This window comes from Hyla sarda, chromosome 4, assembly GCF_029499605.1.
Source record: "Hyla sarda isolate aHylSar1 chromosome 4, aHylSar1.hap1, whole genome shotgun sequence".
NCBI classification, from domain to species: domain Eukaryota; kingdom Metazoa; phylum Chordata; class Amphibia; order Anura; family Hylidae; genus Hyla; species Hyla sarda.
In genome coordinates, this window is record NC_079192.1 from 171,029,069 (window position 1) to 171,056,747 (window position 27,679).

The 27,679-nt window shown below is 42.7% G+C and overlaps 1 protein-coding gene across 12 annotated transcripts in view; it reads left to right on the top strand.

Moving 5' to 3' along the window:
- Window positions 1-27,679, top strand: part of LINGO1 (leucine rich repeat and Ig domain containing 1) — a 490,648-nt gene that overhangs the window by 263,634 nt on the left and 199,335 nt on the right. For 4 of the 12 annotated variants that reach the window (XM_056572727.1, XM_056572728.1, XM_056572725.1 and 1 more), the window contains one exon: window positions 21,882-22,040. The exons of the other annotated variants lie outside the window; for them this stretch is intronic. In XM_056572727.1, coding sequence (XP_056428702.1) covers window positions 21,994-22,040 — 47 coding nt within the window. In that variant the 5' untranslated portion in view covers window positions 21,882-21,993. The remainder of the gene's footprint in view (window positions 1-21,881; window positions 22,041-27,679) is intronic. 12 annotated transcript variants of the gene reach the window in all.

Below are 27,679 nucleotides of genomic sequence, written 5' to 3' on the forward strand. Positions count from 1 at the left end.
ATACATGATTTCAGTCTAAAGATAATTTTGGTTACTAATGGATTGATTGCCTGCATAGATATGTAAAGTCTCAAGCCTACTACCCATTCTAATAATTAAAAGGGTTGTCCAGTGAAAGACCAATTCCCTATTGTCCTGTCAGCAGCACAACCCCATCATTGTGCGTCTGACATGACTAAGGGAAACAAGATTAATGACGTAAATCTAAACTTGTCCTCTATCCACAGCATAGGGGATAAATGTCTGACATTTTGGACCCCAGCAATCTCTTGAATGGTACCCCTGCTCTCTGAAAGGAGCGTGTGCTGCAGAAGGCATGCGCTCAATTGATTTCTATGGGAATGTCAAAGACACCCGAGTGTCGTACTTGGGCATTTTAGGTGTTCCTATTCAGGTTTTTTTTAAGAGGGTGGGGGTTACCAGCAGTTAGACCCACCAACACTTATTCTGTGGATAGATGATAAGTTGTCTTTCCCTGGACAACCCCTTTAAGGAAAACACAAGTTTCATTATGTGAATGTGCTGTTTTATCTGTAAGCCATTTCTTACAAAAATACACCAATCTGCCATAACAAACATACATAGCACACTACTGCAGGTAGAGAGAATAACATAGATCATCTCAATGTCACCTGTCAAAGAGTGGGATATGTTATGTTGTAAGTAAACAGTCAATTGAAGATGTGTTGGAAGCAGGAAAAATGGGAAAGTGTAAAGAACTGAGCAACTTTGAGTTCAATTTGTAAAGGCAAGAAGAATGAGTCACAGCATCTTCAAAATATCTGGTCTTGTGGGGTCTTCTGAGTATACAGTAGATACCCAAATTGGTCCAAGGAAGGACAACCAGTGAACCTGCCATTGGATAACAGGCACCCAAGGCTCATTGATGCACATGATGAGTAAAGGCTGGCCTGTCTGATACAATCCAATTGAACAATGACCGTAGCACAAATTACTGAAAAAGTTTATGGTGTCTATGAGGCACAAGGAAGACCTATGTTATATAATAGGCCAGTGGTTTTTGGTTATTGTTGATCAGTGCATACTCTTTAAGGGTGCATTCACACGCTAGTCGCTGTGAGTTACGCTACTATTGATTTAAATGGGTCCACGGACAGTGTGCAAATTTGTCACTATTGTGGACTGTCTGTGGACCCATTCAAATCAATGGTAGTGTAACTCGCAGCAGGTTTCCCGCAGCTTGAAACCCGCTGCTGGTAATAGCTTGTGAACGCACCCTAAGAGTGATTACACACCAAAGACTTAACAAATACAACCTTGGGGATATATGTCCCCTCAGGGAAACCCTGATTAGAGACCCTCTATGGTCTAAAACTTAACTTTTAATCAATTTCCAAATAATAATTTTTGTGCTCAAATTTACCACTAGGTGGCAGTGTGTGCTTTAAAATTACAGTCCATATTTGTAGTGATTTTTATCGCATTCTATGCGAGGATGTATCCGATCACGGGGCTCTGTTTGCAGCACTCTGCTCTGACACCGTCTACAGACATAGTGTCACAGCGCTCCGTGATCAATCCACATTATAGGTACGGGGACTGAGCTAAAAACTTTCCTCCTCTGTCTCAACGTTTCGCTAGTTAGGTCTAGCTTTTTCAAGAGTATGAGGTACCTCATGCCAGGGGCACAGGGAACATCTCACGAGTAGAAAAATTGATAATTGGAAATTATCAAATTGGAAATTGGAAAAATTGATTCAATAAAATTTCAGCAAATTTTGGATGCTAACTTGATGCCATCTGTGAAAAAGCTGAAGTTAAAGAGAGGATGGCTTCTACAAATGGATAATGATCCTAAACACACCTCGAAATCCACGGGGTATTACATCAAGAGGCGTAAACTGAAGGTTTTGCCATGGCCTTCACAATCTCCTGACCTCAACATAATTGAAAATCTATGGATAGACCTTAACCTCTTAAGGACCCAGGACGTATGAGTACGTCCTGGGTCCCGGTCCTGCGATATAACGCGGGGTCACGCGGTGACCCCGCATCATATCGCGGCAGGCCCGGCATTATAGTGAAGCCGGGACCCGCGGTGCCGGGCGCTATTAACCCTTTAGCTGCGCGCTCAAAGCTGAGCCATGCAGCTAAAAGTGAAAGTAAAAAGTGCCGGTTAGCTCAGGGAGCTGTTCGGGATCGCCGCGGTATAATCGCGGCATCCCGAACAGTTGTAGCACAGGAGGAAGGTCTCTTACCTTCCTTCCTGCAGTCCGATCGCCGATTGAATGCTTCAAGCCTGAGATCCAGGCTTGAGCATTCAATCGCCGAAAACACTGATTGATCCATTCCTATGTAGATGAATCAATCAGTATTAAAGATCAGTTAATGCAATGTTATAGCCCCCTATAGGAGCTATAATATTGCATTAAAAAAGTGTAAAAAAAAATCATTAACCCTTTCAATTATCCCTTCCCCTAATAAAAGTTTGAATCACCCGGCATTTCCAAGAATTAAAAAAACACAGTGTAAATAAAAATAAACATATGTGGTATCGCCGCATGCGGAAATGTCCGAATTATAAAAATTTACTGCTTTTAAAACCGCACGTTCAATGGCGTACGCGCAAAAAAATTCCAAAGTCCAAAATAGTGCATTTTTGATCACTTTTTATACCACTTAAAAGTGATCAAAAAGTCTGATCAGAACAAAAATGGTACCGCTAAAAACTTCAGATCACGGCGCAATATATGAGCCTCATACGCCCTGAACACAGAAAAATAAAAAAGTTATAGGGGTCAGAAGATGACCATTTTAAACGTATAAATTTTCCTGCATGTATTCATGATTTTTTTCTGAAGTGATACAAAATCAAACCTATACAAGTAGGGTATCATTTTAACCGTATGGACCTACAGCATAAAGATAAGATATCCTTTTTGCCGAAAAATGTACTGCGTAAAAATGGAAGCCCCCCAAAACTTACAAAATAGTGTTTTTTCATCAATTTTGTCACACATTGATTTTTTTCCCGTTTCACAGTAGATTTTTGGGTAAAATGACTAATGTCATTACAAAGTAGAATTAGTGACGCAAAAAATAAGCCATCATATAGAATTTTTGGTGAAAATTTTAAAGAGTTATGATTTTTTAAAGTTAAGGAGGAAAAATTGAAAATAAAAAAAAAAAAACAGAAAAAGCCCGGGTCCTTAAGGGGTTAAAAGAGCAGTGCGTGACAGACAGCCCAGAAATCTCAAAGAACTAGAAGACTTTTGTAAGAAGGAATGGGCAAAGATACCTCAAACAAGAATTGAAAGACTCTTGGCTAGCTACAAAAAGTGTTTACAAGCTGTGATACTTGCCAAAGGGGGCAGTACAAGATATTAACTCTGCAGGGTGCCCAAACTTTTGCAGACGCCATTTTTTTTTTGTTTTCTGTTATTTTGAAAGTTTAAATCATGGAAATAAAATCTAACTTTTGTTGACATATTATAAGAACGTCTAATCTGTAATTTGATGCCTTTTGGAGATTTTTCCATCTTTAATTGTCTTCTTTATGCACATTAATACAAATCTTTACCTGGGATGCCCAAACTTTTGATTCCCACTGTATCTTAACAAGCTCTGGTAAAATAAAAGCTGAGCTGTGATTGCTTGTTATGGAAAAATCACGCCAGTATTTGTCTCAGACAGAATGATAAATCATGGACTAGATGTTTGTTTCGGAATGCTGCATGTTCTATGAGCATATGTACATATACACATGTACATATGAGCATGTATTTTTCCCATATGCTTCTCTGTGGCTTTTTTTTAAAGCCAATGTAAAAGCCAGGAGTGGATCCAGAAGGGGAAGGTCATTTCTTTTAAATTTGCCTTTAGCTTTGGCTCAAAAATGAAGAACTGAATACAAAAGCTATTTAAAAAAAATGCATGTTAAAAATATCTGAATAAAACAATTTACCACCCAAGCCAAAAACAAGTAAAGGAAAACAAAATGTTGTTGCTAAGCCCCAGAAGCATCACATCAAATAGTCATGTGTCAACATCATAAGTCCGATCCCAATGGATAAGATGGCACTTAGACCGGGGACGGGGTGCTTTTAGATACTTTGTTAAGTGATAACAGGTGTAATAAGTTGAGCAAAATTTTTTACTATGTACATATTGGGGTATTAGAAGAAGAATCCAATATTGAATAAATATTAAGGTAATTTGTATGACTGTAAGAAACATGAAGGTTTCTGTCCACCTTACATCACAGTCAGTGCTCTCGCTTATGCTTGGTAAATGACTAACTTTTAATCCTTTCCTGCCTCTCGTATATAAGAGGAGTCAGTATCAGAATTCAATTGTTTGGTGTAATTATGTTACATATCCCTCTTTGAACGGAAGGCAGTCATGCGACTTTATGACGTATTTAAGGAGTGGTAAAAGTGACTATTGGATTAGCATAGAAACTGTGAGCAGCAAATTGAATGGGGCCGCTGCAGATGTATGTGTCAGTATTTCTGTCATACTGTCAGTGTGTGTGGGTGCAGTGGAACTTTGAGATCACCGGCTAGAATCGTTCATCATTGAAGATGGATAATTTCTCTGTTTGCTCTCTATAAACATTTGCTAAAGTTGCCAGCCCTGCACTTAGTGAACATCACATACATTGCCATTCTGAATATAGAATTTGAAGGATGAATGAGCCTTGTTTTATTATAATTGCCACTGCCCCTTTCTTCTCTCTCCTACACTGTCTGTTAACACAATGGAATATTAGTAATGCAGTCTGTTGGGGAATTATAGTACATGATCAGCCTCCCTTGTAGATATAAAATATGTAAATTTGAATTTTACATTACTTTAAAAAGCCTCATACTGTAAGCCATTGCACATTTTTATATCATTACCTGCTGGGACTATGGTAGTAGACTAACATTTTGAAATTGATTTATTTGCTCTGCAGTTTCTGTACTATATGCAAATGGTACATATTTAAGTAAAAAATGGTGCATGATGGCAATGAAGAATTTTCTTGTCATACAGTATACAAACAAAATGAATGTGTCTCTCATGTGTTATTGATTAGCTAATGGACCATTTGACTGGAAAGATGTTTTTACTTATTGGACATGCATGCAGGTGAACGTCAATAGCAAGTAAACAGCTTTTGTGATCCTATTGGCTTTTTTGGAATGCAGACTGCAGACTACCTGTGTCACGATTCGGCTTCCAGGTAGTGGATCCTCTGTGTCAGCGAGGGATTGGCGTGGACCGTGCTAGTGGACCGGTTCTAAGAGGCTACTGGTGTTCACCAGAGCCCGCCGCAAAGCGGGATGGTCTTGCTGCGGCAGTAGCAACCAGGTCGTATCCACTAGCAACGGCTCAACCTCGCTGACTGCTGAGAAGGCGTGGGACAGAAGGACTAGACAGAGGCAAGGTCAGACATAGCAGAAGGTCGGGGCAGGCGGCAAGGTTCGTAGTCAAGATGGATAGCAGAAGTTCAGGTAACACAGGCTTTGGACACACTAAACGCTTTCACTGGCACAAGGCAACAAGATCCGGCAAGGGAGTGCAGGGGCAGTGAGCAGATATAGTCTGGGAGCAGGTGGAAGCCAATTAAGCTAATTGGGCCAGGCACCAATCATTGGTGCACTGGCCCTTTAAGTCTCAGAGAGCTGGCGCGCGCGCGCCCTAGAGAGCGGAGCCGCGCGCGCCAGCACATGACAGCAGGGGACCGGGACGGGTAAGTGACCTGGGATGCGATTCGCGAGCGGGCGCGTCCCGCTGTGCGAATCGCATCCCCGACGGCCATGACAGTGCAGCGCTCCCGGTCAGCGGGACTGACCGGGGCGCTGCAGGGAGAGAGACGCCGTGAGCGCTCCGGGGAGGAGCGGGGACCCGGATCGCTAGGCGTAACAGTACCCCCCCCCTTAGGTCTCCCCTTTTCTTTGTCCGGTAACTGCCTCCCCTGGGATGAGGACACCGGGAAAGAATGGAGGGTTTCCTCAACGGCAGGCAGTACAGCAGGAGTGGGAATGGGGAGGGAGGGCAGAGGGCGAAGCCTGGCACGGGGCAGTGTGTCACCAGGACGGGGGCCATGAGGAGGCACTGAGGCTTGCCTGACGGGACTGGGAGGGGGGGAGAGGCACTTCCTATGGCAGGCAGAGTCCCAGTTCTTCATCTCCCCGGTGGTCCAGTCAAGGGTGGGAGAATGAAGCCGGAGCCATGGCAGACCGAGGAGGACCTCAGAGGTACAGTTGGGGAGGACGAAGAGCTCAATCACTTCGCGATGGGGTCCAATACACATCAGGAGGGGTTCTGTGCGGTAACGCACGGTGCAATCCAATCTGACTCCGTTGACCGCGGAAATGTAGAGCGGCTTGACGAGACGGGTCACCGGGATGCGGAATTTATTCACCAGAGAATCCAGAATAAAATTCCCAGAGGCACCAGAGTCCAAGCAGGCCACGGCTGAGAGGGAGGAGTTGGCTGAAGGAGAAATCCGCACGGGCACCGTGAGACGTGGAGAAGCAGACTTAGAACCAAGAGACGCCACACCCACGTGAGCTGGGTGCGTGCGTGCGTTTCCCAGACGTGGAGGACGAATAGGGCAATCCACCAGGAAATGCTCGGTACTGGCACAGTACAGACAAAGATTTTCTTCCCTACGGCGATTCCTCTCTTCCTGGGTCAGGCGAGACCGATCCACTTGCATGGCCTCCTCGGCGGGAGGCCCAGGCGTAGATTGCAACGGAGACTGTGGGAGAGGTGCCCAAAGATCTAAGTCTTTTTCCTGGCGGAGCTCTTGATGTCTCTCAGAAAAGCGCATGTCAATGCGGGTGGCCAAATGGATAAGTTCTTGCAGGTTGGCAGGAATCTCTCGTGCGGCCAGCACATCCTTGATGCGACTGGATAGGCCTTTTTTAAAGGTCGCGCAGGGAGCCTCATTATTCCATGATAATTCAGAAGCAAGAGTACGAAATTGGATGGCGTACTCGCCCACTGAAGAATTACCCTGGACCAGGTTCAGCAGGGCAGTCTCGGCAGAAGAAGCTCGGGCTGGTTCCTCGAAGACACTCCGGACTTCAGCGAAGAAGGACTGGACTGTGGCTGTGGCAGGATCATTGCGGTCCCAGAGCGGTGTGGCCCAAGACAAGGCCTTTCCTGAAAGAAGGCTCACTACGAACGTCACCTTAGACCGTTCTGTAGGAAACAAGTCCGACAACATCTCCATATGCAGGGAGCACTGAGACAAAAATCCACGGCAGAGTCTGGAGTCCCCATCAAATTTGTCCGGCAGGGACAAGCGGAGGCTAGGAGCGGCCACTCGCTGCGGAGGAGGTGCAGGAGCTGGCGGAGGAGATGGTTGCTGCTGTAGCAGAGGCAGAAGTTGCTGTAACGTGGCGGTCAACTGCGACAGCTGCTGTCCTTGTTGGGCAATTTGCTGCGATTGCTGAGCGACCACCGTGGTAAGGTCAGCGAGACTTGGCAGCGGCACCTCAGCGGGATCCATGGCCGGATCTACTGTCACGATTCGGCTTCCAGGTAGTGGATCCTCTGTGTCAGCGAGGGATTGGCGTGGACCGTGCTAGTGGACCGGTTCTAAGAGGCTACTGGTGTTCACCAGAGCCCGCCGCAAAGCGGGATGGTCTTGCTGCGGCAGTAGCAACCAGGTCGTATCCACTAGCAACGGCTCAACCTCGCTGACTGCTGAGAAGGCGTGGGACAGAAGGACTAGGCAGAGGCAAGGTCAGACGTAGCAGAAGGTCGGGGCAGGCGGCAAGGTTCGTAGTCAAGATGGATAGCAGAAGTTCAGGTAACACAGGCTTTGGACACACTAAACGCTTTCACTGGCACAAGGCAACAAGATCCGGCAAGGGAGTGCAGGGGCAGTGAGCAGATATAGTCTGGGAGCAGGTGGAAGCCAATTAAGCTAATTGGGCCAGGCACCAATCATTGGTGCACTGGCCCTTTAAGTCTCAGAGAGCTGGCGCGCGCGCGCCCTAGAGAGCGGAGCCGCGCGCGCCAGCACATGACAGCAGGGGACCGGGACGGGTAAGTGACCTGGGATGCGATTCGCGAGCGGGCGCGTCCCGCTGTGCGAATCGCATCCCCGACGGCCATGACAGTGCAGCGCTCCCGGTCAGTGGGACTGACCGGGGCGCTGCAGGGAGAGAGACGCCGTGAGCGCTCCGGGGAGGAGCGGGGACCCGGAGCGCTAGGCGTAACAACCTGATTGGCAAAAAAAAGTTGCAGATGGTTTAAAACATACCTAGTAAAAAAAAGCTAATAAAATAGGTGTTTGGTACCTTTCCTTTATTTTTGTAGGCTTGCATGTACAACAGTGTTTCTCAACTCCAGTCCTCTAGGGACCAATAAAGATCATCATTTGTGGATATCTCATACAGATATGAATACATTTCATGGCACAGAAGAATGTTGTAGAAGCATAGTTATTCAGCCAGTAGGTCACAGCTGGCAAAAGTCTTGCAGATGGGGAAGGGGGACAGCAGGTCTAAGCTGCTGGAGTTCCCTTGTTTTTGGGTCATAGGCACAGTTCATGGTAGGCAGCAGACAGAAGAATGGTTAAATAGCATGCCAGGCCAAACAAAGGAGAAGTAACTTAAAAGCACACCCATGCAGATCACTATATCAATAGAACCTTATTTCTGAAACACAGGCACAGACAAAGGAGTGGCCTATAGGTACAGCAGAGCAGGGATTTGGGGGGGGGGGCACATTGTAGGGCTCAGCAGCCAGTCAAATTCAAAAGTGATCATAAGTACAGGAGGACCCAGCAGCATAGTAATTCCGATGAGAGGTATATTACTACCTAGAGAGCCAGCCTCCAAGCACAATACTCTCCCCTCTCTATAGCTATATCACCTATAAAATACGAACAAAATCCTGAAAACATGTCTTGATGGGGCCTTTAGGCTGGAACTGAGAAGCACTGATGTACAGTTTTGTTTTGTTACTGCAGTAAGCATCATCTATAGTATATACAATATGTACAGTGGGGCAAAAAAAGGATTTAGTCAGCCACCAATTGTTCAAGTTCTCCCACCTAAAAAGATGAGATAGACCTGTAATTTTCATCATAGGTATACCTCAACTATGAGATACAAAATGAGAAAAAAATCCATAAAATCACATTGTCTGATTTTTTAAGAATTTATTTGTAAATTATGGTGGAAAATAAGTATTTGGTCAATAACAAAAGTTCATCTCAATACTTTGTTATATACCCTTTGTTCACATTGGCAGAGGTCACACATTTTCTGTAAGTCTTCACAAGGTTTTCACACACTGTTGCTGGTATTTTGGCCCATTCCTCCATGCAGATCTCCTCTAGAGCAGTGATGTTTTGGGGCTGTCACTGGGCAACACGGACTTTCGATTCCCTCCAAAGGTTTTCTATGGGGTTGAGATCTGGAGACTAGCTAGGCCACTCCAGGACCTGGAAATGCTTCTTACGAAGCCACTCCTTCATTGCCCGGGAGGTGTGTTTGGGATTATTGTCATGCTGACCCAGCCACGTTTAACCTTCAATACCCTTGCTGATGGAAGGAGGTTTTCACTCATTATCTCACGACACATTGCCTACATTGCCAGAAGTGTTACAGCGTCTCCGTGAAAATCATCTCTACGCTAGTAGAGAAGTGTACTTTTGAAAAGACCTGCCTCCCTTTTCTGGGCTACATTGTTACCAGTCAAGGTCTTCAAATGGATTCCAACAAGTTATCAGCAGTTCTGGACTTGCCACAACCTACTGGTCTGCAAGCAATTCAGCGCTTCCTTGGCTTTGCCAATTACTATCGGCAATTCATTCCTCACTACTCTACTCTGGTAGCCCCCATCGTTGCACTCACCAAGAAGACTGCTAATCCAAAAGTCTGGACTCCTGTGTTTGAAGAAGCATTCAAACAGTTTAAGTCCACCTTTGCATCTGCTCCTGTTCTATCTAGACCCGATCCTAACAGGCCATTTATCTTGGAAGTGGATGCTTCTTCAGTTGGAGCAGGCGCAGTGTTAACGCAAAAGTCTACTAAGGGGAAAACTTTAACCTGCGGATTTTCCGCTAAAGCCTTCTCCCCTGCAGAAAAAAACTATACCATTGGAGATTGCGAGGTCATGGCCATTCATTTGGCGTTGGAGGAATGGTGTCACCTCTTGGAGGGCTCTGTACATCCTGCTACTATTTATTCAGACCACAAAAACTTGCTCTATCTTCAGACTGCCAATCGACTCAACCCATTGCTGGCCTGGTGGTCTCTATTTTTCTCCAGATTCGACTTCTATATCCCTTTCGTCCTGCGGAAAAGAATTTACGAGCAAATGCCCTTACCAGGTCTTCTGATGTGCATGACTATGAATCTCCTCCACAGCATATTATTTCTCCTGAACATCTCATCTCTGTAGCTCCTGCAAGTCTTCAACATCTGCCTCCCATAAAGACTTGCGTATCTCCCCGTATGAAGCCATGGGGACATTCTTCTCTTCTGGCTGGTCATCACTGTATTCGTAAATCCCTACAGCTCATCTCCAGACAATACTGGTGGCCTACCTTAAAACGGGATGTCGTTGACTTTGTCCAGTCCTGTTCAGTCTGTGCTCGGGACAAGACACCTCATTCCAAGCCAGCAGGACTTCTTCAGCATTTGCCGGTTCCAGAGCTTCCCTAGACCAATATTTCCATGGACTTCATTACCGACCTTCCTCCTTCCCGTGGCAATACAGTCATCTGGGTGGTAGTAGATTGATTTTCTAAAATGGCGCATTTTGTACCGTTACCCGGACTTCCTTCAGCACCACAGCTTGCTAAGTTTTTTCTTCAGCATATCTTTTGCTTACTCAGACTACCTTTCCCATATAGTATCTCACCGTGGTGTCCAATTCGTTTCTAAGTTCTGGCGGGCCATCTGCTCACGCCTTCAAGTTAAGCTGGATTCTTCCTCGGCTTACCACCCTCAATCTAATGGACAGGTTGAGAGGGTGAATCAGATCTTAGGAGACTATCTACGCCATTTCATTTCTGAGCGTCAAGACGACTGGGTTGATCTGCTTCCCTGGGCAGAGTTCTCCTACTATCATAAAGATTCCGATTCCACTGGTACTTCACCCTTCTATGTGGTCTATGGACTTCACCCTCATCCTCCTCACCCCTTATCTTCTTCCTCTGGAGTACCTGCTGTTGATGAACAACTGTGAAATTTTTCTTCCATCTGCTACATGCTACTTATCGCATGAAATTCCAAGCGAACAAGAGAAGACGTCCTCCTCCTGAAATTTCTCCGGGTGACAAAGTCTGGTCATCTACTAATAATATCCGGTTCAAGATACCCAGATATAAACTAGGTCCTCACTATTTGGGTCCCTATAAAGTCAAGAAGAGACTTAATACTGTGGCCTATTCCCTCCATCTGCCCTCCTCCCTCCGGATCTCGAATTCCTTCCATGTTTCCCTATTGAAACCAGTCATCTACAACCGTTTTTCTCAAAAGGACATCTCACCATCTCCAATCTCTGGCACCTCTGATGTTTTTGTTGTTAAAGAGATCTTGTAGATTGGGAAGGATTCAGTCCGGAGGAGAGGTCTTGGGAGCCGCAGGACAACATTCTGGACCAGGACCTTCTCAGGAAATTCCTGGGACGCAAAAGGGGGGGGGTAGACCAAAGGGGAGGGGGTACTGTTACACTCTGTGCTCCGGCCGCAAGCACAGGCCGTGAGCGCAGAGTCCCTGTGTCCCCATCTGCAGGCGGCGCCGGGATTCGCATTGTGGGAGGCACCCACATGCGAATCCTGGCCCGTTACTCACCATGTTTCACTGCCGCCTTCTCTCCTGTGTCTCAGCTCCGGCACGCACGTCCCCATCTCCTAAGGCGCGCGTGCCAGAGCGCTGAAATTTAAAGGGCCAGTATGCCTATAATTACTGTTTGCACCTGACACTACATTATAAAGTCCCTGCACCTCCCACACTTCCCTGTCGGATCTTCAGTGCCCCTAGCCTGAGATTAAGCGACCCTTATAGCCTGTAAGCCTTACCCATGTTTCCAGACCTTCCGCTATGTTATTAGACTCCGCACCTTTGCCGCCTGCCTTGACCTTCTGCTACGTTTGACTACGCAACTGCCTTGTCCTTCGGCCCAACTACCTGTGTGGTCGAGCCGTGTCCGGGGTAGAGACCTGAATGTCGCCTGCCGCAGCAAGCCCATCTTGCCTTGCGGTGGGCTCTGGTGAAGACCAGTGGCATCCTAGATTCTGCTCCGCGATATGGTCCGAGTCATCAGCCACACAGGTTAGATGATCCACATCCAGCTTTGTTACATTTTCTTTACAAAGATCAGTCGTCCTGGTCTCTTAGTAGAAAAACAGCCCCAAAGCATGATTTTCCACCCCCATGCTTCACAGTAGGTATGGTGTTCTTTGGATGCAACTCAGCATTCTTTCTCCTCTAAACACGACGAGTTGAGTTTTTACCAAAAGTTCTACTTTGGTTTCATCTGACCATATGACATTATGATCCAAATGCTCTCTAGCAAACTTCAGAGGGGCCTGGATATGTACTGGCTTAAGCAGGGAGACACGTCTGGCACTGCATGATTTAAGTCCCTAGCAGCGTAGTGTCTTACTGATGGTAGTCTTTGTTACTTTGGTCACAGCTCTCTGCAGGTCATTTACTAGGTCCCCCCGTGTGGTTCTGGGATTTTTGCTCACAGTTCTTGTGATCATTTTGACACCATGGGGTGAGATCTTGTGTGGAGCCCCAGATCGAGGGAGATTATCAATGGTCCTGTATGTCTTCCATTTTCTAATAATTGCTCCCACTATTGATTTCTTCACACCAAGCTGCTTGCCTATTGCAGATTCAGTTTTCCCAGCCTGGTGCAGGTCTACAATTTTGCTTCTGGTGTCCTTCGACAGCTCTTTGGTCTTGGCCATAGTGGAGTTTGGAGTGTGACTGTTTGAGGTTGTGGACAGGTGTCTTTTATACTGATAACAAGTTCAAACAGGTGCCATTAATACAGGTAACGAGTGGAGGACAGAGGAGACTCTTAACCCCTTAAGAGGTTAAGGGCCTGAAGGACCAGAACATTTTTGGCACATCTGACACTGTCACTTTAAGCATTAATAACTGAGATTCTTGTTCTAATCATTCTTATTCCGTGGTTATTTTTTCATGACACATTCTACTTTATGTTAGTGGTAAATTTTTGTCCATACTTGCATCCTTTCTTGGTGAAAAATGCAAAAATGTCATGAAAAATTGTAAAATGTAGCATTTTTCTAATTTGAAGCTCTCTGCATGTAAGGAAAATAGACATTCCAAATAAATGTTATATTGACGCACATATAAAATATGTCTTCTTTACATTGGCATCATAAAATTTACATATTTTTACTTTTGGAAGACATCAGAGGGCTTCAAATTTCAGCAGCAATTTTATAATTTTTCTCCAAATTTTCAAAATCGGAATTTTTTAGGGACCAGTTCAGATTTGAAGTGGAATTGAAGGGCCTTCATATTAGAAATACCCCATAAATGACCGGATTATAGAAACTGCACCCCTCAAAGTATTCAAAATGACATTCAGAAAGTTTGTTAACCCTTTAGGTGTTTCACAGGAATAACAGCAAAGTGAAAGACAAAATTCTAAATCTTCATTTTTTACACTCGCATTTTCTTGTAGACCTAGTTTTAGAATTTTTACAAGGGGTAATAGAAAAATCCCCCCAACATTTGTAACCCAATTTCTCTTGAGTAAAGAAATACCTCATATGTGGATTTAAAGTGTTCTGTGGGTGAACTAGAGGGCTCAGAAGGGAAGGAGCGACAATGGAATTTTGGAGAGTGAATTTTGCTGAAATGGTTTTTGGGGGGGCATGTCGCGTTTAGGAAACCCCTATGGTGCCATAACAGCAAAAAAAAAAAAACACATGGCATACTATTTTGAAAACTACGCCCTTCAAGGAACATAACAAGGGGTCCAGTGCCCACAGGTGTTTGACGACTTTTCGGTAAAGTCGGATGTGTAAATGAAAAAAATATTTTTTTCACTAAAGTGCAGTTTTTTCCCCCAAAATTTACCATTTTTATAAAGGGTAATGGGAGAAAATGCCCCCCAAAATTTGTAACCCCATTTCTTCGGAGTATGGAAATACCCCATGTTAGGACGTAAAATGCTCTGCGGGCACACTACAATGTTCAGAAGAGAAGGAGTCACATTTGCCTTTTGGAAAGCAAATTTTGCTGAAATGGTTTTTGGGGGGGACATGTTGCATTTAGCAAGCCCCTATGGTTGCAGAACAGCAAAAAAAAAAAAAAAACGCATGGCATAATATTTTGGAAACTACACACCTCAAGGAAAGTAACAAGTGGTACAGTGTGCCTTAACACCCCACAGGTGTTTGACGATTTTTCCTTAAAATCGGATTTGTAAATGAAATTTTTTTCACAAAAATGCTATTTTTCCCCCAAAATTTTTGATTTTTACAAGGGGTAATAGGAGAAAATGCCCCCCAAAATTTGTAACCCCATTTCTTCTGAGCATGAAAATACCCCATATGTGGATATAAAGTGCTCTGCTGGCGCACTACAATGCTCAGGAGAGAAGGAGCGCCATTGAGCTTTTGGAAAGAGAATTTGTTTGGAATGGAAGTCATGTGCGTTTACAAAGCCCCCCCATAGTGCCAGAACAGTGGACCCCCCACATGTGACCCCATTTTGGAAACTACACCCCTCACAGAATTTAATAAGTGGTGCAGTGAGTATTTACACCCCACTGGCTTTTGACAGATCTTTGGAACAGTGGGCTGTGCAAATGGGGGCTTTGTAAACACACGTGGCCTTCCATTCCAAATTTTCTCTCCAAAAGCCCAATGGTGCTCCGTCTCTTCTGAGCATTGTAATTCACCTGCAGAGCACTTTACATCCACATATGGAGTATGTTCTTAGAAGAAATGGGGTTACAAAAATTTTTTTCCTATTTTCTCTTGTGAAAATGAATAATATATGGGAATAGCTCAATTTTAGTAAAAAAATTTTTTTTTTCATTTTCCCATCCAACTTTAACGAAAATTCTTCAAACACCTGTGGGGTGTTAAGGCTTACTATACCCCTTGTTACGTTGCGTGAGGGGTTTAGTTTCCAAAATGGGGTCACACGTGGGTATTTATTTTTTTGCATTTATGTCAAAATTACTGTAAAATCAGCCACCCCTGTGCAAATCACCAATTTAGGCCTCAAATGTACATAGTGCGCTATCAATCCTGAGCCTTGTTGTGCGTCCGCAGAGCACTTCACGCCCACATATGGGGTAATTGCATCATTGCAAATTTTTGGGGGTCTTTTTTTCCTTTTACCTCTTGTGAAAATGAAACGTATGGGGCAACACTTTTTTTTTTTTTTTTACACTAATGTGCTGGTGTAGACCCCAATTTTTACTTTTCATAAGGGGTAAATGGAGAAAAAGCCCTCCAAAATTTGTAACGCAATTGCTCCCGAGTATGGAAATACCCCATATGTGGCCCTAAACTGTTAACTTGAAATACGACAGGGCTCCGCAGTGAGAGAGCGCCATGCGCATTTGAGGACCAAATTAGGGATTTGCATATTAGTGGACATAGGAGTATTCAACACCAGTGATTCCCAAAGAGGGTGCCTCCTGCTATTGCTAAACTCTCAGCATGCCTGGACAGTCAGTGGCTGTCCAGAAATGCTGGGAGTTGTTGGTTTGGAAACACTGCCGTATGATAAGTTTTTCATTTTCATTGGAGAGGACAGTGTAAGGGAGTGTATATGTAGTGTTTTACCCTTCATTATGTGTTAATGTAGTGTTTTTAGGGTACATTCGCACTGGCAGGGGTTTACGATGAGTTTCCCGCTAGGAGTTTGCGCTGCAGCGGTAAATTTGCCGCAGTTCAAACTTGAAGCAGGAAACTCACTGTAAACCCGCCAGTGTGAATGTACCCTGTACATTCACATGGGGGGGCAAACCTCCAGCTTTTGCTACCTAACTCAGTATTTTCCAATCAGTGTGCCTCCAGCTGTTGCAAAGCTACAACTACCAGCATGTACTGATCGCCAAAGGGCGTGCTGGGAGATGTAGTTATGCAACAGCTGGAGGCACGCAAATACAACTCACAGTGATCTCCAAACTGTGGACCTCCAGATGTTGCATAACTACAAATCCCAGCATGCCCATAAAGCAAACTGCTGTGTGGGCATGCTGAGAGTTGTAGTTCTGCAAGATCTAGAGGGCCACAGTTTAGAGATCACTGCACAGTGATCTCCAAATGGTAGCCCTCCAAATATTGCAAAACTACAAATCTCAGCATGCCCAAACAGCTGTCTGGACATACTGGGAGTTGTAGTTTTGCAACATCTGGAGGGCTACAGTTAAGAGACCACTGTATAGTGGTCTCCAAACTGTAGCCCTCCAGATGTTGCTAGGCAACAACTGACCAGCTTTTGAGTCTGCAACAGGGAGCCGCACCACATCGCCGACGGTCACAGCACAGTTCCCCCGTTCTGCCCGGACTACCGTGGGTAAGCAGAGCAAGGGAACCTAACTTTAACCCTTGCCCCTGATCTGCTATTGGTTGGTCACTTCTTACTGACCAATAGCAGGGATAGGAGGCGTGGCACCTTCAGGGGGATCGAGGGTGTCTTGGACAGCCCCGATCCCCCTTATTTTCCGGGTCACCGGAGACCCTTATGACCCATAATCGCCGCACATCGCTGGTCTGAATTGATGATCAGTGACATGGGGGAGGTCTCAGGACCCCTCCAGGGGTTTGCACGGGGTGCCTACTGAATGATTTCAGCAGGCATCCCGGTCCAGCCCCACCCAGTGAGTGGCGGGGACCAGAATTCCCACAGGCATACAGGTACGCCCTAGGTCCTTAAGTACCAGGGATGTGGTAGGGGTTAAAGAAGAAGTTAAAGGTCTGTGAGAGACAGAAATCTTGCTTGTTTGTAGGTGACCAAATACTTATTTTCCACCCTAATTTGCAAATAAATTCTTAAAAATGTTTTTTTTCTCATTATGCCTCTCATAGTTGAGGTATACCTATGATGAAAATTACAGGCCTCCCTCATCTTTTTAAGTGGGAGAACTTGTACAATTGGTGGCTGACTAAATACTTTTTTGCCTCACTGTATATATACGTTTTTATTTAGGTTTTTTTTAGGTGAGAGAATCCTATGTTATTTAATCACATGTTATTACCAATGAGAATATAAATTATACATACAATAGTATAAGGTTTATTGTAACTAATCAAGAATAAGATGAAGGATGACAACTAATTGCCGGCTCTAAAGACGACGAGTGAAGTTGTGTAATAACACTTAGCTAAAAAGGTTTTTATTTAGGAATGGAGGCATTGTAGGTAGTTGAAGGTGGTAATTGTGAGAGATGTATTTTAGTAATGCATCCCAGTAGTATATAGTGTGAAGTCTTCAAGAATCCAAAGACAGGATAAACAGAAATTTCACAAGGGCCAACTGGCTTATAACACAAGACACAAGCAGAATCATCAAGTATATGGGTGCCAAGAAAAGGCTTTTATAGAAAAATAACAACAAAGCTGTGAGGGATTGAGGGTAGAAATCCTGAGAGGTAACACATTCAGAACAGATTTGGAGAGTCCCTGCCACGCAATCCTAAACATTCACACCTCAGTTGATAAGGACAAATAAGACCTATGTGCAATATCAAATCAGTTACCACAACAGCAGGCTTATAGTGCGGTCTGTACAGCTTTCTCCCCCTTCGCTGACTGGTTCCTTCACCTTTTCACCTTATGCGGTGCTTGGAAAATGAAATGCACTATCCTGGCTTCTCTCAGTTGACAGAACATTTAAACTCCCTTAATACAGTATGCGGCGCTATTCTTTATAATATCCAGAAATAAGCATCAACAATAAATTATGATAAAAAATTCTGTACATTGCAGGTAATTGGGGTATTGTCCAGGGTTACAAAATGGCAGTTCACCTGCTAAATCCCCTGCTGCTCCTGCTCTGACAGCACGGTGTTCCCTGCCAGTCTCTGTTTACATGGCAGCAAGAATGACATGTCTTACCGGCACCTAAATGCTACAGCCTGTCACTAGCCACAGTAGCGATGTTATTATATACAACTGGCTGCAGTGGTCTTAATGGTGGGGTCTACAGGACCATCAGCACTGGAATAGGGGGGTGAGGAATTAACAGTTTTTTTTTTATATTTTACTGCATACAATATGCAGGTACACCAGTCTAAAAACATGTTTTAATGTATGAGATAGCATGCCTTTATCCATAGAGGATATACATTGTCAGATATAGAGGTTAAATAAAGCATTTGTGTTTACTGTCTCTGCATCATTTGCAGGTCAGGGTGTCTCCTTTCTTTGCAGAATGAGCATATGTTTTCAGATGGCATTAGACCTGGAAGATAATAGCATTCATTATGGAATGCAGGTTAGCTGCAATACTTTATTATGCTGGAGTATTCCTGGAGAATTAGATGTATTTGCAGCTCATGAGATTAAAGCAGACAGAAGGGGGAGTTGCTGCATATTTTATGTTATGTTGCTGATGATAAAATTAGCTAGTGCTTTTATGTGCCCATTACCCAATCAATCGAAAAGCATTGGGGGTTCATGTAACCCCTATCCGTCTATTTTTTCAAGTTTTTTTTTTCTTTTTGCTTAAGCCAGCAATAACAGACTTGTTCCAACAATTGGCAATCATCTTTGTGGAAAAACTCATGTGCGCCAAAGTATCTAAAAGCCAGTGGCAGTCATGACTACCAGAGTAACAGACATGGAAACCACAATTACAATCTACAAGGTGATGGGGGGGGGGGGGAGACATTAGATGGAAGAATCATCAATTGAGAGTGCAGTACAATGGCAGCAGGATTATTATAGGTTGTAACCTGTTCTGAAGAGATGGGTTTAATGATTGTGATATTGGGTGAGATACAGAGTTGCCAGGGTAGTAAGCTCTAGAGTATTGGGAAAGCTTACTTGGAGATGGTTGTGTAAGAGCAAACAAGGGAGGTAACAGACAGTAGTCTTGTAAAGATCGGAGATTATGTGGTGGACAGTATCAGGAGATCAGGAGAAAAGGTTGTTGACAATTTTGTAAATCATTGTTAATAGTGGATTAGCTAAACAATGGATAGCCAGTAAAGGGATTGGCAGAGAAGAGAGGCAAAGGATGAGTGAGGAGGTAGATTAGTTGGGCAGCAGAGTTAAGAATGGATTGGAGGGAAGCAAGGGTGTTGGATGAAAGGAGAATGTTTCAGTAGTGTAAGCAGGCATGATTTAGGCATGCTCCAGCAGTTTAGTTGAGCTGAGAAAAGAGCAGACTTGAGAAATGTTTTTGAGATGGAGGCAGCAGGATGTGGTAAGCGTCTGGATGTGCATTTTGGAAGACAGCATATTCAGAAGGTATCCTAAGATCATGATCTTATAGGACGAGGGAGATAGTGGAGACTGTAATTGACAGATTTGTTGTGGGAGGAAGGAGATGGGGTAAAGATAATGAATTCTGTTTATGAATATATAGTGTATACTGTATATTTAATGTATAGATCGAGAAGAGTAGGGGCTCCATGATAGAGCCTCTGGGAACTCCAACAGTGAGGGGGTGAGGTGAGGATACGGTGGGAGTGGTAAACAAGGGATATTAGTTCAAATGCTCAGATGGTGAGGTTTGGAAACTGGAGGTTTGGAACGAGTTTTTCCTTGATAATGGTGAAGAAGCATCCTTAATGGAAAAGAACACTAGGCAGGTGTGAAGAGAGGTTGTAGGATAATGCTTTCTCTGAAGTTGTCTATCTTGTATTTGAAGTATGCGTCAAAGTGCTAAGCTGACATATGAGATGTTTGGGTGGCAGAGGGAGATGGAGAAGAGAGTTAAAGGTGTTAAATAGTTGTCTGGGGTTGTAAGACAGAGAAGAAAAGACAGGAGTGAAGTAGTCCTATTTGGCAGGGGTGAGTGCTTGCTTATATGTCTTGAAGTCTTCTTATGGGTTGGTTTTCTATCAAAGCTGTTCTGCATCCCTGGAAGCATCCCTGTTTTGACAGATTGGTGTGCCAGTGTTTTCTATTTATTCGTTGAGTTCTAATATGTGTGAGAGAGGCGACTCATTCGAGACTAGAGGTAATTGTGGTGTTATAGAACATAGTGGCTGTGTCTGCATTGTGGAGAGAACATTTGGTGGAAAGTGGTAAAAGAGAGTCTAAAAGTGCTTGAATGTTGAGATATTGAAATTTACTACTAGTGCAGTGTTTCCTAAGCATGGTCCTCATGTACTCTTAACAGGTCATGTTTTTAGGGTTTCCTTAGACTTTCACAGGTGATATAATTGTGATCAGTTCATCAGACACCACCATAATTATATCACGTGTGAAAGACTAAGGAAATCTTGATAACATGACCTGTTGGGGGTACTTGAGGACCGCGCTTGGGAAATACTGTGCTGGGGCATGCTAGGTGCTGAACTGGTGGTCAGTTGAAGAGAAGAAAGAATGTGAGAATGTTATGATCAGAAGTGTGGAGAGGTGTGCTAAAGAGGTTTGATGTAGAACAGAGGAATATAACAACAAAATCTTGTATGTTATTTTTTTGTGAATGGCCATAAGGACCACTGAAAAAGCCCAAAGAAGAAGGTTAGCGATATATGTTTAGAGGCAGCTGACTAGGATGTATCAATGGGTTTGTTATAAGCATCCATGATGACAGTGGGCATGTCCATTGTGAGGAAAGGCAGTATCCTAACAACACAACCCAGAGGGTTACAGTATGCTTCTCAATTAGATGTCTGTATTTAAAACATGAAGTCTTTATTGAGATAATACTAACATTTTTTGGTGATAAAAAACAAAAAGGATTAAAACCTCAGTCTCTTAGGTCTCTCCTTATACTGGTGATAAGGTATTACTCATAGGGTAGGGGCGATAATGGTGGTTATTCTTAATCCAGGCAGTCATGTGAAAATCCACTGTCAATAGAACTAATAAGTACTCCACTGCCGCAGTAGTTACTGAAATTTAAAGAAAAAATAGGTTTGTAAGATGTACTCTATCTGTTTGTGGTGACCGAGAACTTCAGTCAAGGTATAATCTCCTATATACCCAAATGGCAATTAGTACGAGAAAGGAAAAAAGGTGACTGGTTCTCTAGGTCTATGGGGATTACTATAGTGATGTTCTGGTGAGATTGGGTGGTGGAGTGTGTCTGTATATATGGGATAATGGTTATGGTAGTGTGTTATATATTATGAATGTGATATGTATGGTATTGAATGTACTAGAGTGTATGGCGGTGTATGAGATGCGTTGAAAATGTATGACAGTGTGTGTGAGTGTGTGTATATGATGTGTGTATGACTGAGGCGTGTATGATAGTGTAGCTGTGATAGAGGTTAGGTGTGATGGGTGAATGTGAAGAGGACAAAGAGAGAAAAAAAAGGAGAGAGAAAGAAGGAAAAGTGGAATGGTTTGTACTTGGATGCTTAAACAATTTATTTGTTATAAAATGACGTACAATATATGGAAAAAAGTGCTGGGCCCTAGCACTAATGTTACTAACATTTATTGTGGGAGGCAATACTTGGACAGTTAGCAATATATATGGTACAGTGGATACGGCAATGCAGTGCCTATAAATTCTATTGACAGTGGATTTTCACGTCAGTGTCTGGATTGAGTATAACCACCATTATCGCCCCTACCCTATGATTATTTTACTTTTGTTGTTAAAAGGTAGAATCCAGGTCATGAAATGGTCAATAAAGTAACAGCCACTTAGATTTTGGTGGGAGAGTACGTGTGGATGGAGTGTAAATTAAAATCATTCTACATAAAGTGGCCCCTTTCCAAGTCTTGCTTTGAGACCCTGTGTTCTTGTTACCTCACATTACAGGACCATCATCACAGTGACAGCCACAGACCTGCAGCAATGATCACTGGCCCCCAGTAATAATAGCTGCAGAAGCTCCACTAAAGGTGACGGATACTGATGCTTTGCATTATGGATGTTGGTGATAAGGACAACAGAGAACAACCAGGCCACATTAAGAGGGTAAGCCAAAGGGGAAACACGCAGCATCTCCTGTATCAAGAAAATTCTGTAGCGTGCCCAAAGTTGCACACTTGTTAGGTGTTTGCCACCTATGGTTTGGCCCATGCCCGTATCTGTTTTTGAGATACTCCTGTGGAGTCTTAAAGTAGGTTTTCTGCAATGGTTTCCTTAAGTCATTGACAAAAAAAATCTTAATATGCTCCACTGTGTAAAAAAGTTTTTTCCCTGTGATTTTGCAATCAGAAGCCACACATGGAAGAATTCTAAAAATCCAGTCTAATATTAAACTAAAGTTAAATCATACTGTATATTATGAACTGAACATGAGTCTAAAATAATAATGGAAGCTTTGTTGCTCCTTTATTTTTATGAAAAGCATAGCAATGAATTAAATGGGCAGTTTGTTCAATGAAGAAGGAAATGATCGCTGTAAAACTGAAGCCTAATGGAAGACTGTGCTGTAATGTGACATTTTGTACTTTTGCTGAACCTGGGCTTTTAGCCACAATGCAAATCTGCAATTACTGCATAAATGGGGATGTTGTACACAATGGAACTCATTCCTGCTAACTTTCACCCACGTGGCACAGATGAATAATATGATGCAGAGTAAAAGGTCACCTGATATAACATATACATTCAAGATGGGTTCTTCAAATTCTGAAGAAAAAGGCACAGAATGTCTTGATCTATAAAGGATTTCCCACCAAAATGTTTTGTTGACATCTGGTTGTCATAACCTACAACTGATCATTGTGGGTCTGGTAGGCAGGATCCTCCACTTGTCTTGAGGATGGGCTGATTTTGGTCCTACCTGTTGGGGAAGAAAAGTCCATTCAGGGTGAGGATACAGAAATGAACTAAATATTTTATCTCTCCTATTAACATTGGAACTTTGCTCGGAACACCCATTTAATATGGTCTCAAGTGATATACACTGGTAAAGTACTGTGAGCAATTCTCCCTTCAGTTGTATACCAGTAAATCCTCAATTTTTCTAAACTTAGGGTATGTTCACACGTACAGGATATGTTGCATATTTTTGCTGCATATTTTGTACAGCGGATTTTGTTACCTATTAACGTCAATGAGTAGTAAAATCAGCTGAAGAAAATATTCAGCAGATCCTGTACTTGTGACCTTGACTGATTAGATTAGGATTATGTCCATATTCACCCTGCAACACTTACTATACTTCTCTTATATCTGTTTACAACAAAGCACAAAGAACTTTAATCAGTAAAATTCCATCTGTTTGGTATCTGTTTACTTAGGTATTACGACATTAGCATACCTTCTTTGTGCTGCTATATGCGCCATATATCATTTTTATATAGACATTTTTTGCTGAGCTGCTTACCTGTGACCTTCTTTATTATTCTATTCGTCCACTAAGTTCAAGTGTAGTATCGGGTGGTGTCGCCTTGTTAGTTGATGTCTGTTCCCTCCTTGTTGTTATGTCATGTCATTTTATAAATTTTTTATCTTCATGCCAATAAAGTTTTCCCATTGAATAAGTAATTATTCTCAGTATTTTCTTAATTTTTTGTTGCACTAAGGATCTATTTTGGAGTTTTACCACTTAGCGCCAAAATACTAAGTGGGGCCATTGGGCTATAATGACTCATACAAATTACCCTGGAGTTTATCTGTCTTCTTGTTTATCTAAATAGCTACATGCATACCTACCAGCTAGTTACCTGGCTACCTACATACCTACATTGATACCTACCTACTTACCTAACTAACTACCTGCCTAGCTACCTGGCTACATACATAGCTATCTACCTATCTGGCTACCTACCTACCTACCTTCCTGGCTACCTATCTAGCTAGTACCTATCTACTTACTGACTGGGGGAGGGGGCGAGATTGATCTATCTACCTGAGGATGCATTTACTATTTGAGGGGGGGGTACCTACCTGAGAACATACCTGCCTTCCAAAAAAGGGAACTATCTACTGTGGGACATACCTATCTATGGGGGAACTACCTGCCTACTGTGGGGGATATACCTACTTAATAAAGGACCTACTGACCTACCCAGTTTTACTGTGTGGGAGAAGAAGGGGGTATTATTACAGTTTGGGGACATATAGATGGGGAGATTGTACAGAGTTGGAGAAGGCACTGGAAGAAAGCAGAGTCTAAGATGTTTGTCCTGCAGGTGATGAATAGATTTGTTTTGGCTGGAAGAAGTTGTCATGATGGTCTGAGGCTAAGGAAAGAGAACTGTGATTAGAGATGATGTTCATTTTCAGTCAGTTAATTTAACTATATGCATATAACTGTGAGAATTGAGGGTTTATTTGGGGGGTAGGGTTTTGCCGTGCACAGGGGTTTGGAGGGGATCGCTGGTACAGCACCTCTCCAGGGGCGCAAGGGGCACCTGGTACACCTATGATTTTAATACAATTGTTAAATCTTGTGTTAAAAAAAATCACCAGTCCAAGCTTACCCAGTTGTATGGTTATAGCATAGTTTTTAATCACTAGTGAGTGCAGATATAGTTTTCAGTCACTAATAAGTGCAATATAGTGTCCATTTACTGCTGAGACAGTGACTCACGCTTCTTTCCTTTTGCCCAGTTGGTGTGTTATGTACTCCTTAATGTCTGGTCCCTGACGACTAGTTTCATGTTATCCAGTCAAATACTTACAAGATGCAGTGCTCAAGTCTCTGGAGAGGCAGTAATATGGTGTCTAGTTCATGGTGACTGAGTATCATTAAAACAGTAGTGTTGACTTATTGATGTTATGTAAAGTACCCAGGGATCCACATATTTAGTGTAGATTTTTTATGACCATGTGATGTTATTTTTCCCCCCTGATGATATATGGCTTTAATGTACAGTGGACAGTTGCCTAAATGTATCACAGATTTATTAAGAGCTTTTCACTTGTTTGTGGACTGTTTGCAGTATATCTGGATCTCTTAACTTTTTTTTATTTTTCTTTAAAATCTGAGTAATATATAATAATATATACAAAGGTATTTCGGTAGCATGGAGAGAAAATTTAGTGTTTATGTTTTTTGCCTTTTTTTGGGGTGGTAATGGGTGTCATCTGCCTGCCCCCTTTGCCTCGATGGATAGATTTCTACCTATACTAGCAATGGCTCTTGCTTCAGGCAGCATTAAAATGATAACAGGTTCCCTTTAAAGGGATGATGGTTTACATTATTTAAAGTACACAGCAGTGCCTGACCCGTTACCATCATCCCAGCAATAGATGTCAATGTCAGTGGAACAACTTACAATGTATACTTCGAAAAGTTTGTAATTTAATATTATGATGCTGCCAGGGATTTATGATCCATTTATTGTAAGGTGAGATTTGTAAGCCATGCTTTAAATAGATGGATATGCTGTATAACACAGGCAGCCAATGCTTACAGGGCATTTTGCAGATACCGACCAGTCAGAACTATTTAGCATGCTCCTAGACTTTGCACTATTTTATAACATGCAAATGGATGGATGTATACAGCTCCATAACACTTCACAGTGTACATCTTATCACCTCTTCCATTATGTATACAGAATGAGATAAGCAGGGCTTCATTTCTGCATTACACCTAAAGGCTGGACTCACACATACAGTTTTTGGTGCAGTTTTGTGAAATCAAGGAGTGGATTCAACAGGAATGGGAAATATAAAGGAAGGATGGATATTTCTTCTTCTTGCCAGATCATCAAAAACCGCATCCAGACATGCAGAGCGTGTGTGCGCTGGAGTAATGGTAGGAATAGGGTGCTTGTATTTATTAGGCAGCCGTTTAATCATGTACCATTTTCCTGCTTCGGGGTGGTAAATCTGAGGGGATTCATATTTCCAGAGTGTCCTAACAAAATGTCTACAAAATGATGCTATTAGTTTTTATTAAACATCATTAATTATTAATGTAAATCAAATATTAAGCGGAGTCAAATACAGATGAATTTTCCCTTCATATTGGAGAAATCTTTTATCAGCCTGACACTAATCAGATGTTGTCATAGTGGAGCAATGTATGTCTGCCACATAAGCCAAGACAGATCCAGTCAGCGTATAATCTTCCATTGATGACTTTTCCAGCCCCTACACATGGTGATGATAGCCCTTACAGATGTAACATGCAGACCTTATGATACATTATAGCTGACAGTCATTTCATACGCTCATTCCTCCTGGACTGTGTGATATGATATGCATGTTTGGTCATGTCACAGTAGGGATCCGGTAATAGACGGTGGAGTCTGACACCTTCATTGCTACAGTGTAGAAACAATACTGTATCAGTCAATGCAAAGTGCAGAAAGCTTTTACAGTGCACAAATTGTATGATACTGTGGATATACACATATCTGTATCTATAGATAGATATAGTGAAGGTAACACTCTGTTTGACCCATTTCCATTTGTTTTAGTATGTGATATATTTTTGCTCTCTTGCTGCAGATTCTCCTTTTCCCAGAAAGAATACATCATTTCTCTGCTCATCCTCTTTCAATGGGGAATATTTTTTATCTATGGTTACAGTATGGTATCCTTCGTTTGTCTACTAAAGCTCAATGCTTCATGTGTCTTTCTCCTTTACGACATCTGCCTTCCGATTGCTAGATTTGGTGGCCACCCATTCGGTAGTTCTTGAAATCCCGTCTCTATGGTGTGTAACAGATGTGAGATTTTCTCTCCTATATGTGCACTGTTCTGCATCACTTCCCGTCACTCATCTGCTTCATCCTTTTTCCCCAGGGATCTTTGCTGGGCCTTATTCTTTCCCAGCTTGGATTAAAGCATGCTGGGTGTTTATGACATTTGAAGTATGTATGACCACATCTAACATCTGTGTCAGCTTCTCAATGATTGAGGTCACTGTTTTGGAGCAAGAAACCTTTGCCTTCTATATTGATTTAAATTTGCTTGGGAAGTCGTGTATTATTGCAACATCAGCATTGGTTCCTTTGTTCACTTTAACAGTGTTTTGAGATTTCTTCCAACCAGTACAGGTGTGTGGAGCAAGATGTATGCCTTTATGGATGAGTTGAGGCTGCAGTAATTGAGCGGGTAATTGAGCAGAGTGAAGGCATCCCTATCTGGGCATCTCTATACTAGCAGAAGCCCTAAGCATCTGTGGAGTAGGGCATGCTTATATGCACTGTGAATATTTTATATCTTTACATATACATCTAGAAAAAAAGAAAAGACTTGGGTACATTTTTAAATATTACAAGCCTGGAATAATTGTAACCTAAGATGATTTGCATTTCTTATTAAAGGGGTATTCCAGTAAAAAAAAAAAAATTTTTATATCAACTGGCTTTAGAAAGTTAAACAGATTTGAAAATTACTTATATTAAAAAAATCTTGATCCTTTCAATAATTATTAGCTGCTGAAGTTGAGTTGTTCTTTTCTTTCTGGCAACTGTGCTCTCTGCTGACATCTCTGCTTGTCTTGGGAACTGCAGTAGAAGAAAGTTTGCTATGGGGATTTGCTTCTACTCTGGACAGTTCCCGAGTCAGATGTCATCAGAGAGCACTTAGACAGAAAAGAACAACTCAACTTCAGCAGCTCATAAGTATGGAAAGGATTAAGATTTTTTTAATAGAAGTAATATACAAATCTGTTTAACTTTCTGGAGCCAGTTAAGATTTGC